Genomic DNA, 17107 nt, shown 5'->3' on the forward strand with positions numbered 1-17107 from the left:
CTAAAGGTAATAAAACTCACAGGAAGATAGATGGCTTTCTTTTTCTTGTTCTTTTCAGCTAATTCAGGCTAATTTAAGTCTTTCACAGAATGGTGATAATGAAGGATTTGTTCTCAGCAGCGTTATGGCAGGTGATTTGCATTTGAAAGTTTGACACATTTATAGGCCTTTGATCTTTTTCCCTCAGTGCTTGTGCCCCTGGCCAGACACCTACGTGCACGTTTTACCAGGTGGAAGATCTAGGAGCAAAAGCAGCTCTGAGAGTCACCCTGAAGACCTACACTAGAAAAAAATAATTAAACTATTTATGTCCAGAAAATATTTCATTGCTGAATTTGAGTGGTCTTTATATAACACTAGGAATAAAATACTTTAAGACTTCTATTATTAGAGTTAATTTTAAATTAGAGAAAGTCCTCATGGAAAATTTTAAAGAGTACAGTCTGGTGGTCCACTAGCTATAAAGATTGATAAAGATTGGCTCCTTCCATAGGTTTGAATTTATAACTGAAAATAACTTCTTGCAGCAGAACACTTGAAGAATTTTGACACCAAGTGAGAAAAGAGTGGCAGCCATGGAACCACTTATTAAATATTATTTAAATTTTTGCTTTGCTATAAAAAAAACAAAACAAAACATTAACTCTCTGGGCAAGAGAGATATCTTTGGGCTAGAAGAGGAAGCCTTGAAAAAAAAATCAGGGTGCTTCTGGCACCATGAGCATGTATGAGCATAAGCAAACACACAACCCTAGGATATATAAAAGATGTTCTTAGGGTTTACTATCTGACCCCAATGTAAGTAGGAAGCCTAAGGATTCAGTAGGAACATAGCTTAGCATTTGAAACAGGAGTATTTTATCCCTCATGATATTTTAAAATGTCACATAACTAGCTGATTCCTTTACTGGATTGTAATGATGAATTCCAGGTGTGTAAGCCAGTGCCTCATTTCATTCTCATCACAGATTTGATTCCTAAAGTAATTTTTTTCACTAATTAAAAAATTCCCTGGATCAATTCCTTCCTGTTCCATTAGCAAATCATATTTATAAAAATTGATCTTTTCCTCTGAAAGAATACAAGGCTTGGTAGGTTCCTTGGAGAGGGACAACCAGACTGATCCCAGAAAAGCTCCAAGGATGGAGGTGTGTGGCCAAACAGCCTCAGGCTCTAGGTTTTATTTGGGAGGATGCAGTCTGGGGTCACCACCCCAGAATACTGGGCCTTTTTAAAGCTGTGTAATGAGTACTGATTAGCCATTGTCTGGAGCACACTGAAGGTAGCAGGGACTATGTAAATGTTAGCTTACTTTGGTGCACATCAATAGGGAAACCCCAAGAGCCCTTCTGAGTTCTTGGTTGCTATTGGTTTGTTGTCTTTTTTTTTTTTTTTTTTCCCTGCCTCTCCTTTAAAAGATGCTCCTTCAATCTAAGAGTTAACTTCAAGTTGAATGTACTTGAAAATTCAGTTCTCGGTACATTTTGTTCTTCAAAAGGGAACGCCATCCATCTGTGTTACTTTGCTTTCAAATGATCACACAATGTCAGATACCAGATAAGAGCGAGACACTGATGAATGCGCATCCCAGCCTGACAGGGCAGGTCAATGTCAGGGAAATCAAGGATTTCTTTTTTTTTTTTTTTTTTCCCTTTGTTTTTACTTTTGCTACAACCCATTTGCCAATATGTACTGTAGAAAATCACTTCTCTGGAAGCTCAACTGGCTTAAAGCAGAATCAACCGGAGAATTTAGATTTAATTGCTTTCTATTTCCGCCTCCATTTTATACAGTCTTTAAAGCTGACCGCTGTGGTGGGCACTACAGAGATCTCTGCAGAGAGGCAATCCCTCCTCTGGCACAGCCTCTCTCCAAGGAAGGGAGGGATTTGGGGAGCAAGGGCAGAAGACAGGGCCTCTTTGTGATCAGTGGCAGGGGGAGAACGGGACACTGGTGACCTGATTTCCCGTCCTGATTGTGACCTGGTTGTGCTGCCTCCACGGACAGCGCTTTACTCTTTTCCCTGGATTGCAGCAAAGGGGATGCTAAGGGAGTGCAGCGGTAGCCAGGACCAGCTGCCTCCCGGATTTGCATACCTGCTGTTGTGAGATCTACCTGCTTATTCATGCATGCACCACTTTTACACATCCAATTACCATTAACTAAGCAGGAACTCAGGCAGGGTGCAAACCAGATGTCTGCGTCTCCTCAGAGTGATGGGGACAGCAGCACACAGCTAAATGGGCTCTCAGAATGAAGGCAAGCTGGGGGTTTGACTGGTAATTCTTTTTTCCCTCTAGTTCTGCATTTTACCTTCTCTTTGGCCTGATGATAGATTCCTAAGTTTGACTTATTGGCCCGTACTTAAGTATTCCTTGTTGGAGTTTAGGTTTTTTACTCTCTTTTGTGTTTAAAAACAGAAATTAAAAAATATTTTTCTAAACAGCAATGACCTAAAGTAATTTTTTCAGCTTTACAACCTTAACTGAGTTCCTATCTGTAACTATATACCAAAACAATATAACTGCTTGATAGGCTGAGCTTAGGACTGCCTTAAAAACTTATTTCAAGTTATATAAAAATGCTTCCTGTAATAATTATGCTTTCTGTTTCTAAGTTAACTTTATCCATGCAATTGACTAGATAAAGAGAGATGTATGATTATCTGAGCAGGAGATGTCAAGAAAAGGCATAATTTTTTACTGGCAGTACCAAGAAGCACAAAAAAAGAGTGAGACACAGAAAATCAAGTAGATGAAACCTTAAAGAAAGGGAGAGAGAAATGAAATTATTAAATGACAAACAAAAGAGGAAAAGGAATAATATTTAGCGATAGATGGAACAAACTAGAAGTAGAAAAATTGAGAAGGGGTAGAAAATAAAAGTTGATTATGAGGTATAGAAAAGGAGCAGGGTCTTCAGTGGTAGAGAACACAGACCTCTGCACCTTTCATCTACTTGATTATAACCCAAACACAACTGTTCAAAACTATAATCAGGCAGGAAAAATATCTGTGTCTTCTATCACCAGCAGGAAACCCATAATGCATCACTGAAAGGCCAAGGGCTTTTAAGACTCAGAAATGGTGTTTGCTGCCTTTTTTCTGCAGTGTGCAAAGAGCTTGGTTGCTCTTCCTTTCACCTCCCACCAGGTGGTTGCAATTGCAGGCAGAGGTAAGGCCTGCCCTGAGCTCCTCTGTCCACACACCACATTCCCTGGTCCCCTAGACAGCTTGGTGAACTTTTTCTGGATTTGCTCCAGTGTTTCAGCTCACCAGGCTTCCCAAGTCTTCCAAGAAGATGCCTCCTGGCTTGTTTCCCTGAGCCTGTGCTGCTGCATGGGGTTACCCCAGCCAGCACAGGGATTTGCTTTTGCTTTCTCTGCACATCCCAAGGCTGCTTCCAGATAATTTTCTCCAGTCCCTCTGATGGAAGCTCTGCTCTCCAAGACATTAACCACTACCTATACTTCAATATTATTTGGAAACCTCTGCATATGCAGCATTACCTACAAAAATTGTGAACAATTTTACTCAAATGTATTCATGGGACTCTTCTAGGACCGAGTTTAATTCAGTAAGCAAAATTCATGGAAGCACTCTGAGCAAATGCAAAAAAAAAAAAAAAAAAATCCCCAAATTAACATCCTATTTAGATTAATCAATAGCCTGAAGGACAGACTTGGGGTCTTTTTTGGTGGGATTGAATGTGACTAAAATTAAGATTTAGCAACTTGCCAAGAAATCTAATATTGCAGTTTGAAATCAATGGTCCTTACCCGGGGCTAACCACATGCCCTGAAAGGTGCTCAAACAGACACACAGCATTTTATTTCAGAATATGAAATATGTAACTGCTAAATAAAATCTGTAATCTAACACTTTTATGTTGTCTCTTATCCAGACTATTGATCCATTTTATAATTATTAAACTGAACTGAGACTTTGCCCAGAGCATAACTTCATTTAGCATGGAGATGAAACATGGTTTGTTAGCAGCATACAGCAATTCTGCCCATCAGTGCTAAGATGTGGGGGAGGATGAAATTAGCAGATACTGATAAGGAGGTTCAGTGGACAAAAATGGAACAGCCTGAACTGAAATATAATCACAGAAACTGAAAAATAGCTCCCTTCTCAAAAACACAGCTTCAGCGCTGCAGCTCTACTACAGTCAAAACTGAGCTTTCAACAGAATTCTCCTGGCTATTGGAATTTCTTGTAATATTTACCTAGTTTTGGAAAATTCATCATGTTGCAAAATGAATGCATGAAAGCCCATTTTAATAGCAGGAAAGCAAGAGTGCAAACCCTTAGGTGCTATCCCAGTTTTTTAAAAAGGCCTGTGAAACAAACCACTGTCACTCATGGCAAAGGCAATCATCCCACTGTTCATGGGACAGTAAAATTAACACTTGGGGATAAAATATATTCTACTTCACAATTTATTAAATTTGAATGTATGCTTTTGGGTAGGAAAGGAGGTACAGCTGATCTTGAAATACTTGCAACAGGTAACCCTCCACCTCTCCCATGTGGAGGAGATGTATCTCCTCCATTACAGCACACAACAGTTTTTAAAACTAAATGTGAAAGCTGACATAATTAGCTGCACTAAGTGCTAACAGAGTTTTCCTTCAGAAACAGCTTCTATTATTTTGATAATATCTGTTACTTCTCATTTCTGAGCAAAATGAACCTTACTAGGCTCTCCTTCCTCCCCCAGCTTTGCCCCTTCCTTCTGGCTGAAGTAACCAGTGGACATTAAAGACCAACCACACAGTCGAACCTCCTTTCAACTTCTGTTAACAGGGGTATTAAAAAGACATTCCTAAATATCAGCTGAAAACCACTAGGTAATAAACTCACTACTTAAAAGGTGGGTAGGTGTAAATTCCACACGTAGGGCTTTTCATCTGGGAAGCCAGTTGCTTGGAGATCAGATGTTTTAAATGAATTGCGGAGCTGATGTCACTTGTCAGTCGATGGGGACTGACACTATTTGGAGGATCAAATACTTACATTTGAGGATGTAAAGCAAATAGATAAGTCCTGATCCTGCCAGCCCAACACCAGAGAGATGCTTGCTCACTATGCAAAGCCCTGGAGAAATCAGTGATACTCACTTGACTGTTTCTTCTCCATGAGCAGAGTCCAGTCTGGATATTTTGGAGTTGCACCCTTGAGAACATTAAACGTTTTAAATCTTTATGGCAGGATTTTCTAACAGCATTAGAACTAGACTATTTCTGATCTTACTACAAATTAATAACAACAGTTTCTTCTGTGCTAGCCACAGATTTGCTTGACCAAAGATTGTCTAGTGGTCTCATAACAATCAGACATCTAATTTACATATTATTTTCATTGATTATAGTAAGGGTTTTGGCCTCCCTGTTACACAGCTGGACTTAGAATTGGTACATGTTCTCTTACTGCCTTTTTTACCTCTAGGAACTGTAAGTAGCTATGCATCTGCATTCTTCAGCATACTGACCTCAAAAAGCCCCCAAATATAGGATTTGTTGAGCAGCTTGCTTATTCAGAAGTCTTATTTGTTTCAGTTGAGGTTGGAACTAGATTAAACCTTCTTCTACAAGTAGGAAGGGAGCTTCAAGGTCTAAACATTCTAAAAAAATATATATTCTATCCAAACTGAGGCAAAACCTTAAAAAGGAGAGAAGCATTGTCTGGTAGCTAATGTGAGTCTGGATAACAAATGTGGTGAATCCTTTCCTTCCTTTATTGCCAGCTTGGATGTAAACAGAGGTGTTCAACACTGTTTTTCAGAAGTGTTGAACACCTGCTGCGTCTGCTGAAGTTGGTGAGACCTGCAGCTGCTTGCCCCACATTTTATATGTGGTGATTGGGTCCTTGTGCAGGAAGGCCCACAGACACCTCCACAGCAAGCGGGCAGCGCTGCAGCCAAAACCTGGGGAGCCGTTTGTAAAAGAGGAGGTGAAAGGACTTTAAAAGCTTTTGGGAGATGTATTCTTTTTTTTTTTTAACCTACAAACTGCAAGATGAGACTGTATCATCTAAGTGCTCTACAAGGATGGAAGTATGATCTGCTTCCTGTGAAAAATAAGCCTATACCTCTATCCCGGTTGTAAAGGAGGCTGACTGTGTTGAGATTAATGTTATTTAAACACATTTATCTATGTTTACTCAGTTTCAGCCTGCATTCTTCCCAGCCACTATAGATTTTTACTTCCTGTATGTTTCTCCTACCAAAATCACAGTATGGTGGAATATAATATAGAAAAAAAAATGTATCAGTTGTAAATTACTGTACACAAAAATGATTTTTTTTTTTACTATACATAATCATGCCATATTATGCCATACATAATATGGTATGACTTATTACATAATAATAAGTCTGGGTTTCTTATTTTATATTTAAAACCTGAAGCTCTAGAAATTTTCTATGCCATGGGTGGTTTGGGGTTTTTTTAAATGGAAAAATTTTTGAATTTCATGAATCCATGAACCCATGTTCCTATGATGAATTCAAAAATATGAGCAAGGAACATTTCATTTTAAAGGAGATGAAGATTGAGATGTTAGCCTTTGTACTGAAGAATAGATTATTGAAATGAAAATCCAAACAATCAGTCAAGAGGAAAATGCCTTATCATTTTTTGTCAGTTCACATTTCATTGGTGCTAGCCTAGTAGCTCACTTTCCTTCAATGTTTTGACATTACTAATGGATAAAAAGGAAATTCCTAAAATTTTGATGAGGCAGAATAAAATAAAGATTGCAAAACCTTTTTTTTCCTTTTTCTGTGTATTTAATGTCTCGGAAGAGGCCACCTGAAATACTAGACTTTCTTAGTTCTTGAATGAGAGCATCCAGTTGTCACAGGGTTTAGAAAAATAAACCTGGTATCCAGCCTGTAGCCTTAACTTCCTCTCTATGATACTTTTTAAAGTGTTATAAATAACACTGAGAACTGTTCTACCATCGCCATTGATTTTTGAGTGTTACAATTTTCTATACTTTGCAAGATAATTTCCTAAGTGAGAACTCTCATTCTTGTGGGTGCAAATGTAGCATTGTCTAAAACTAATTACTCCAAGAACAGCTACATGCCATGAGACTCTGCTGACTTACACAGGCTGTGGATCACACCAGGATCACGGGGAGGTGTTACACAGCTTCCCAATTCAGCCAAAACCCAGGCACGCTTCATTTGACTCTTCTTAGGGAACCTGGGGGCTGTGGCCAGAAATGGGTGGCTGGTTTTCCAAACAGAACCTCTGTCTGCATCTCCACCAGCAGAGCAAACAGGGCACAGCCCCTTCCTTGGCTCTGGAGATGTGTTGTGGCAACGCTTGCTTTAGTCTGGGGAAACCCTTTGCTCACCCCTGTGCCCTTGGTGGCCACTCCTGGACCACAGCCAGGAAGCCTTTGGGACATAAATAAGTGTGCCCAAGCTAAAACAGTGTCAGGGAGCACAAAAGGATGCACAACAACTGTAAGGCATTAGCTCCATAATATCTATTAATATAGAAAATCCTGTAAATATTTCTTGCTTGTGTAACAGTTCACAAGAGCTTAAACTTACAAGATTCAATGATTTTTCATGCAATTACTAGAATAATCATCTACATACTCTCATATCCTGCCTTGGATGCTCTAAACATTTACTCCTAAGATATAAGAAAAGATATAGCTATTGCTGTAATCAGCATTCTCTTCTCTGCCTAATCTCATTTGAATCCCAATATATAAGAACACAGAGATGAAATCAGAAATGTGACAGTCTCTCATTCACAGCAAAAATCTGTACAAAATCTTGGATGTGCACAAAATCTTCCCCCCTCCACCCCGGTGTCTGAGAAACACTTTCTGTGATTTACCCATAAATTAACAGGTGAGGTACATTATTTATAGTCAGCAAACAAGTGACTGGTTGAAGTTTTTGCTTCTAAATTTGACTGCATTAAATTGCTATTTGGTTCCAAAATGAAACTGCTGTACAGAACAGTCTATATATGTCCTCACCGTGTGTATTTTTAATATATTTATATATTCCATATGTATGTATTATGTACATGTAGACATGTATACGTGCATATATAGATACATTTATTGGGAACCTTCTTTCCCTTTTTTCACACCCCGACAAAATTGCTTCCTTTTCCTCCTCCCCTTCCTTATATTTCTGTATTTGTAGTCTTTTAATTGCTGTGTTAAGAGGGGGAAAAAAAAGACATGAAATAAGAGCAGGGGCCCTATCAAATGGAAAAGACACTATAAACACAAATACAGGGAGGAAAAAGGAAAAATAGTTGGACAGTCCAAGTTCCCTATTTATACAAAATTAGATCCTACGTCTAACTTGTGACATTGTGACCATTGTCTGGGTACTCAATGAAACCATTCAGATCACTGAAGTCACAGAAAATACATGTCATCTTGTCTTAATTTTAGTTTTTAGCAGTTTTAGCATCTCTCTGCTTCTCAGGACTGTTTAAAGAAGGACCAGAGAAGAGCTCAGAATATGCTGAGGTACCCATGAAACACAAAGCAATCCTGTCTGTAGGAGCTGTGCCTTGAGTTCTTGTGTGGGGTAGATGTCACGATATTCAAATTTTCTTACCCTGGTTGAAATGCAAAAATCCTTCACTTTTTGATACTTTCTTACTCTTCTCAGGATAAACCCAGTAAGTTTTAAACCATAAGATGCCTCCTAATGTTTTGATCCCTAACTCATGAAAACTCACAAAAGCCTTCCCAGTGACTCTGCTGAGTATTTTTTTTTTGTGTGTGTGTGGTTAAAGTGAGGATTTCACAGAAAGAAGTGGCATGTTCCAGAAAACCTCTGTGTGCAACTCTGAGGCATTCCCTGCCTTTGTTTGGAGCGGATTATGGAGCACACAGAGATCATTACACAGAAGGAAACTCTAAAATAAATCCTACTTTTATTTTTCCTCCAGGTTGACACTTTTTCTCCCCTTCTTTTCATTATATATTACATTTTGCTTCCATTATGTGCCAACACAAAGTCATGGCTGGCAGCCAAGCTGCTCAACAGCTGCAGAGCTCTGGAGTTTTGGACAGTTTTCCTGGCTCTCCTAATGCTTTGCTGTGTGATTTGGGGAAAGCTCCTCCTTGCCTCCACTTATCCATTTCCCCAGAGTAATAGAGAACATTAATCATCACTGGAAGCTGTAGATGAAGCCTAGAGATGAAAAGTGCTTGTTATTAATGATATTAATTTACAAGTTATACATTTTCACTTGAACTGTATAACATATAACCACTGTTGCATTGAACTGGGGCTGGAAAGGGGCTTTTTTGCCAGAAGAACAGAATCCTAAACATAGAAAATTTTACAGAAGTAGCTTCTACTCTTCTCTAACACACATATAGCCTGTATATTACTATGAATTAAATTTTAATTGAAATTTAAATTAAATTTCCATGGAAAACATTTGTCTAGACCCAAAGTTTATACACTGTATATTTTGCTACCTAGACCTTTCTTTTTAATTACATTTTCCTATTTTTAATGGGACTTTGACCCTGTTTACAATTACAGATTTCCTTTTTTATTTCCCAGTCATATTAAAATAGCATATAAAGCTACAAACTGCAGGGGTATGTACTGTACAGTTCTTTCCTCCTTCCTCATACTGAAAACCAAAGTGATAGGTTTCTCATGAGTTGCAATCTCAAGAGAGGAAAAATCCACAGAGAGCCATGACATACACAAATCCCAACGAACCATCTCTGACTTTCACAATTAACATGCAGATAAGAGACAGCCCAGCAGCAGTCAGCATGGGTCACATATTCACTGCTGCAGTGCCATCACCTTCAGCTACACAGAAATCAGGGCTCGACGGCTTAAATTTAGGGTCTGTGTCAGTGGCCAATAAATTCTAGATCTGTAAATTGTTTTGGGAAAAGGTTAATTTTCTTTTTTCCTCTCTCAGCACTTTTCCCCCTAGCGCAACGCTCAATGTAGATGCGCAGCCTTAATCGGTTTAGTTGCGAGAAGATAATCTTTTTTTCTCCCTTTTTTGCTGTTGCCTGTTAGCTTAAAGGCTTTTTAGCTGAAGGTTGATAATTATCACTGAGAAGAAACTAGCACATCAGGAGTTCATTTTCTATCTTAGCACTTCTGGCGCTCCTTTGAACTCCTCGCACCAAGCCCGTGTTCCCACTCTGTCACTTTCCTCCCTCCATCATAAAAAGGTCTCGGCAGCCGGCGGCTCCAGCCTTTGCTGGTGGCCAGAGGGCATCGCTTCTCCCGAGCGCTCCTCCGGCATGGACAAGCTGCACGAGACACTGATAAACATGGAAGATGCCCTGGGTTCGGAACACTCCGCCTGCTTGTCATGCTGGGACTGGAAAAGCTCGGCTGGGCCTTTCGAGCTGCACCCCATCTCGCCCCCGCACAGCCTGTCCCCGACGCCCTCCTTCGAATCCTACTCCTCGTCCCCGTGCCCGCCGGCGGCCGAGACGCCCTACAGCAGCGGCGGCGGCAGCGGCCTGGCGGGGTACGGCCTGGTGGAGTTCCCGCCCGCCTACCTGCCCAGCCCCGGGCAGGCCCGGCTGCCCAAGGGCACCAAGGTGCGGATGTCGGCCCAGCGGCGCAGGAAGGCCAGCGAGCGGGAGAAGCTGCGCATGAGGACCTTGGCGGACGCGCTGCACACGCTGCGCAATTACCTGCCCCCCGTGTACAGCCAGCGCGGCCAGCCCCTCACCAAGATCCAGACCCTGAAGTACACCATCAAGTACATCAGCGAACTGACCGAGCTCCTCAACAGCGTCAAGCGGGCGTAGAGCCCGCCGGGAGCGCCTGCCCCGGCAGCCCCAGGGTCTTTACAAACTAAAAACATCGACGTTTCTTCCTCGTCAGAGTACGGCGGGGCCCGGTGTGAGAGGAGGACGGCGCCAGGGAAGGGGAAGCCCTCTGTGCCTGGGACGCAATGCTGGAAGGTGATGTAGGATTGCCTGAAAACCTGAGCTGCAGGTTGCTGAGACAGAAGTCTTGCTATTTGCCTTTTTGGGTTTTTTGTGTGTGGTTTTTTTTTTTAATTATTATTATTTTTTTGTTTAATAAGCTTTTGAGAAATATCAAACCTAGTCTGTTACAAAAGTAAAAAAAAAAGAAAAATAAAAAAGACAGCTGATCTTCCTAGGATTTACATATCACTGTTCTGACTGAACTTGTTTTAGAAAGGCAATAGTAAATCCATAGATGCTAAACAGAATTTTAAAAAAATGACAACAGCTTCATAAGAATACTAAGTGTATTGATTCGTAGGCACTTTAATCATAGGATGAGGAAAAACATGTTTCTAGTTCATGTATTGTCTATTTATCCACCTGCCCACTGTACCTAAATGTCAAGTAATTGTGAGAACATCTTTGCATGTAAACAAATAAATATGTCATAGTCTGTATCCTGTATTATAAATCTGATTGATAGATAAGTAAAATCTAGTGATGACTGCTAAATATTGAAAATGAAGTATAAGCAAACTGACTTTTTGTATAGATAAACTAAGTCCTCTCTTTTTTATTAATATATACAGAAGTATATAATTTTTCTGTATTTAATGTATAAAAAAACCCTTAGCCAATGCCAATAAATGATGGAAGACTTTTACATCAAATTTCTTAAACAAATAAGATTAGATTATCTTACTCTCTGACATGAAATAAATTGATTCAGATTTCACAAAGATGTGAAGTTCTAGTCTTAAGGTGTCCTGAAAGCCAGGAGAGCTCTGGTAATCATGTCATTTTATTAAAAGCCAGTCAAAGATCAGCTGTTTTCTACAGCCTGTCACAGTCCTGTAACACATGCACACAAAAGATTAAAAAAACCCCAAACAAACAAAACAACTGGGGATGTGGTTTTAATTTTTAATGACTTTGACTTTCGACTGATGGGCACCACACCACTGAAAGTATGTGCTGCTCTGTAAATCTCATTGTTTGACTGAGTCATAAGACTTGGCCTATGAAAGAAGCCAGAGAGGAGCAAAGCCCAGTTGTGGGGAGCTAATTAAGTCATATGAACTTTTTCTGCTGGGGGAGATGTAAGGCATAGAGAGCACACCAGCTGGGAGGTGACAGGTTTGTCTCTCTACAGATCAGCACGTCTTTGTGGGACAGCTGGTTTAGATTTGTGGATAAATCTGTAGCAGAGAACCACAAAGCTAAAACTTCATTCCCTTTCTTTTTCTTTCCCTCTGTTTGTTTAGAAGGAATTAAAATTATCTTCATACATTTTTTCTTCCAAAGATCAGCCTAGGCTGATTCAGTGCTCTTCTCACATGGTATGTGCATATTGGGACAATCAGAATGAAATCCAGCACTATCACAAAAAAGCAACTACCCTCAAATTTATGCAGGTACTACTGTCACTCAGATGCAACCACATTTAAGCATGTCACATACGCTCCTGTTTGTAACTAACCCATGTTAGATTTGTTACAGGCTTTAGTGTTTCAGCAAGAGTATAAGTAAAATAATTTTTTAAAGCCTTATAAAATTGTCAAATTAGAAATATGAGGTGGCAACACTGATGTCAGAAGAACATTCCTCAGTATAAATCTGTGCAGCTTATCCAGATTTCAGCAGATTTGCCACATAGGGAAAGTCAATCTGAATATTTTGCAAAGTATTGAAACTGCATGGTAGCCATGGGACCTTGCACAGAACCATAACAAAGCCTGATCCCACATTCTTTCTCAAAGACATATTTGTGGGAAGACTTCTAACCATGGCCTTTAAATGTTGTACACCTGAAGCTACAGGTAGGGACTGTGCTCTCCAGTTATGGAAGCCTATAGAGTCATGGTTAATGCAGAGAAAGAAGGACCTAAAAGTTTAATTGTTATTTTATTCATGACCTTGCCTAGTCATCCAGCATTGCTGCCTCAGTTTACCTATCTGCAAACAAGGATGAATGCCTCAGAAAGCTGCTGCTCACAAAGCTGGGTGATGCTGTATGGAGAAAGGCCCAGGAGGAGGGATCATGCACCTTGGAGAAGTGGCTCAGTCAGCATTCCCCACCACCCCAGTGAAAGGGGGAGGTAAATGCCCTGAAGCTGCTGAGCTGTAACTTTTTACATGCCCCAGGAGTTCCTCTCCTTGCAAGTGCAAGGTGGAACAAGAGCTCTAGGTAAGGCATGAGGCAAGGCTGTGAGTCCCAGAAGAAGATGGTAGTGCCCCTGTGTCAGGGAGCCAGACCTTGGCTGTGCCTGCCCCCACTGCCCCAGGCTCCAGCAGGACAGGGCTGCACCCCAGCTGACCTTGGGGGAAGAGCTGCACTAAATCACTCCCTGTGCCACAGTGGGGCCAAAGCCCCATCCACAATGCAGATGGTTTATTAGAATTGGTTCTGATCATGCACAATTCAATTTGTTTGATCCCCTTGCAGGAGATCTCTCCTTTTACCTGTGGGGATGGTGGGAAGAGGAGGAAGAAGTAGGTTTAGTACCTGCACATGGCTGAGGTTTCCCAGGATGTGTCAGATTTGTTCCTCCCCTTCAGAAAGAAAGGAATTCTTGCTCTGCCTAACATGAAACATCTCTATAAGCCCCACCTTTCGTAATTCTTCCCCTTAACACACATATTCCACTGACCCAAAGAAAATAATCTGAATTATTGTTGTCACAGTACAAGATGGTACAAGGTGTGCTGCTCTTAAATGTTGGATTTTGTTATTCTCAATAAAATTGAATTCAGTTCAGGTTCATCTTCTTTTTCCTTTAGGCCCAGGAGTTTAAGATATCCACGTGATGGGAAAGGGATCAAGAGATTCCTCACTTATGGTTATGAGATCTAACTTTCAGGAGAGTAAGGTCCATAAAGCTGTATGTAATTCTAACAGCAATAATCTGTAGAAAAGAGGCAAAAATTTGAACCTCAGTCTGAAAAAGTTGCACAAGTCGTAGAAGCAGAGAACATCTCTCACATACAAGCAACTTTTTCTTAACACAACATGTTAAAAATGTACATGGAAATAAAGCTAAAATAGCTGAAAGGCCATGGCTGAAAATTTCATTTATACTCTGTCTGATAGAGTTCAGCATGCTGAAAAGATACAGGAGAGGCAACTGGGGTTAGTCCTACACAAAGTAACTCTTTATGGCCCCAAGAACTCACCTTTTTGCAGGTAGGCATGTCACTGAAATTCTTTACTAACTTGGAGAGCAGAACATGGATTCTAAAGAAGAAATCATCACTACCACCATCACCAAATACAGTTTTCCATCTTCTCAGGTACATGAAATCATACTTCTCAAGTGATACTAACCATAAAAATGAAACAGCAGCAGGACAGTCCTCAAGTGCTGAAGAGAAAATGAATAAAGTATAAGATCTTCTACAGAAATTAATTAATTGAAATGGATTTTAGAACCTCAGGAGAAGTCTTGAGATACAGAAGGCCTTGCAATTTGGTTGAACTACCAGTCCTTTACTCTCAGTTTATTGATGAGGTGATTACCATCAGTTGCTGAACATAAGTGCATTTTTCTGCCTTTTAAACAAGTATTTCCATACTTTAAAATACACACTTTTCACTAAGCCAGAGACCAGCTCAGAAGCAGGCTGAGGGCAAGAGAAATGAGCAATTGGCACCAAATCAGGTGAGATGGCTGGACCCCAGCAGCTGGGGGCTGGGCTGTTCTTCATGCTGAGTTGTGCCCCTGCCTCCTCCTCTCTGGGTGAATTGCTGAGGGGCGACCAGGAGGAACCACACAGTGCTAAAAATATCATCAGAAGCCAGGGAAAAGAGCTCTACATCCATCCTACACCTTTTATTAGGGATGAAAAAGGCAGGGCAGAACAGACAGTTACGTATAAAGGAATTTATACCAGTTAACTCCTTTGGTGCTGTGAGCAAGTTGGTGCTGCTGGAGGGAGCAGCTGCTGGTACCAAGGATATGACAATAGACTCTGGGCTCATTTTCTACCTCAGGGACCAGAGGCTGTTCTGGGGCAGCTGGAAGGATAAGATACTGCTCTCTTTAGCAGGAGGCATGGCAGTGCAATAGAGGAGGCCTTGCAGGCAGGATTCAGCCTAGCCCAGGATTCAGGAGGCTTGCACAGCCTCACCTGGCAGGGCAGGCTTTCCACCTGGATCCAGGAGCTCAGCAGCTTCTCTGCCCACTCTGTACAAAGGATTGTACAGCAGTGTTGGCTGCCAGCAGCAGCAATACCAAGACATAGACCCTGAGAGGGGCAAGGAGGTCAAATCACTTCTTGAGGACAAGAATAAGTCCTTGGAGAGAATATTCCCCAGTGGTTAAGGGCTCACAGTGAAAGAAGCTGCCTAGGCAAGCCCCAGCTCTGTGATCCACGGAACTCACCCCCCACCCCCCAAAGCAGAGGCGAGCCTGAGGCCGCCCGCACACACACAGGGCTTTGAAATTCTATGCTGAGGAGCACCACGTAGGTGCCAAGAGGTTTTATGGTGACACATTTGGGCTGCACATAGGTGTGCTTGGGACAAAGAAAACCTCCTGCAAATGGGCTTCAGCCAGTTCCTTGGGAGAGCTGCCTCTCTGGGACTGCCATATCCCCTCCGACTAGGGAATCCGGGAGCTATGCTTCCAGCTCTGTCTAGAAGTACCTAAAAAATACTCCACAAAAACATAAATACACCTCCAGCTTCTAAGGGCTCAGTGACTGATTTTTGCTCCCCAGCCTATCTGCCATGCAACCACAAATCCTCTTATTACCTTTAACAGGCAGGAAACTGGAAAGAGAATTCACAGATCCCAATAAATCTGTCTGTTTCCAATGAACAATAGAAGCTGGATCCTTCTGAGCCCTCATCCCTGATCAAGCCTCTGACTTTTTGCTTCTTTATGCACCAACATCAGCCTAGGCTTGCACTCTTACAGTACTTGATGTAATTTCAAGGAGGAAGACTCACCTTATTTATGTTTTAAAGCATTTCTCTCCAAGCACATGCCTTTCCAGCATTCTAGCTAATACTGTGTTTAGGTGTTTCTAGGCTCACAGGCACAAATAAAAGAAGACATTATGTGGAAGTGGCTAAAAACTCAAATAGATTTGTGGCAGAAGCCAAGACTTGAACTTCCTTAAGCTTCCCAAATCATTAGAGCATTGTCAGAACGTGTTTTCATCTGGATAGAGGTGCATAGCATTTACTGAAGAGTTTGGCATGTAAAAGAAAAAACAAAGGAATATGCCAGGGAGAGAAAATGAATTGGGACAAAAAAGTAGATGGCACTTTTCTTAGTTTTTCAATATTAGTAATAGGTTGTTGCTACTTTAAGTCACCAAAACAGTAAAGTTGTAAAATACTGGCTTTCATTGAATACAGACTACAGAAAAGATGAGATTTCTGCCCATCAGTGACTAGATATGAGCTTACTTATTAGCAACGATTTTTCAACATTTACTTGGAATGAAAATAACTATCTGCAGTACATTTCTGTTATTGTTCCTATTTTCCTATAAAAACAAATCACACCAGACTTCTCTTTTCCCTTACCACTTTTGTCATTCACCTGCTGAAATTGCAGAAGACTTTAAGCATAAACAAAGAAGATTGATCTGCTTTCAACTTGTGTTAACAGGGATATAAAAATAACATCCCAAATACCAGGGGAAAAGCATGTGGTCATAAAATATCCACTTAAAAGGCAAAGAGGTGTTGATAAAACACTTGAAGATTTTTTTTCTTTTTTATATATATAACCAGGAAGGCAACTCCTGAATTTTAGTATAAACAGACAACTCTGAGGTAGAGAGAGCACTACTGTCACGTCTTTAAAAGATTTTACTGATATTCAAATGGATTTTGTGTGTCTCAAAGGCTGCTGGAACATCTGACAAGAAGCTTTATATAAATCCTTGTCTAACCATGGAGGGAAGTGTCCTTGAATTTTCCCACATATCAGAAAGGTTAATAGAGAAGATGACTCTTTACATAACTCATCCTTCAAAATGGCACCAAACAATGCTTTTAGAAGAGCTGAAGAGTAGAGCCACAGTGTACCTGGGCATCACCTTGCTTTTCTACAATTCTTAAAAGCCCATCAGCAGATAAAGAATCTCAAGGTGTCAACTAAGCTTATGAAAATAAAGGAAAGTGT

At 40.8% G+C, this 17107-nt stretch overlaps 1 protein-coding gene across 1 annotated transcript; it reads left to right on the forward strand.

Moving 5' to 3' along the window:
• Nucleotides 1–10283: 10283 nt before the first annotated feature.
• Nucleotides 10284–10981, forward strand: MSGN1 (mesogenin 1). Its single transcript, XM_009095476.4, has one exon. The coding sequence runs from the start codon at nucleotides 10284–10286 to the stop codon at nucleotides 10800–10802; it is 519 nt and encodes a 172-aa protein (XP_009093724.1). The 3' UTR covers nucleotides 10803–10981.
• Nucleotides 10982–17107: the final 6126 nt, after the last annotated feature.

This window comes from Serinus canaria, chromosome 3 (assembly GCF_022539315.1).
Source record: "Serinus canaria isolate serCan28SL12 chromosome 3, serCan2020, whole genome shotgun sequence".
Taxonomy (NCBI): Eukaryota; Metazoa; Chordata; class Aves; order Passeriformes; family Fringillidae; genus Serinus; species Serinus canaria.

What these genes read in the sequence shown, in the direction of transcription:
- MSGN1 (XM_009095476.4), top strand. Translation starts at nt 10,284, where the DNA reads ATGGACAAGCTGCACGAGACACTGATAAACATGGAAGATGCCCTGGGT.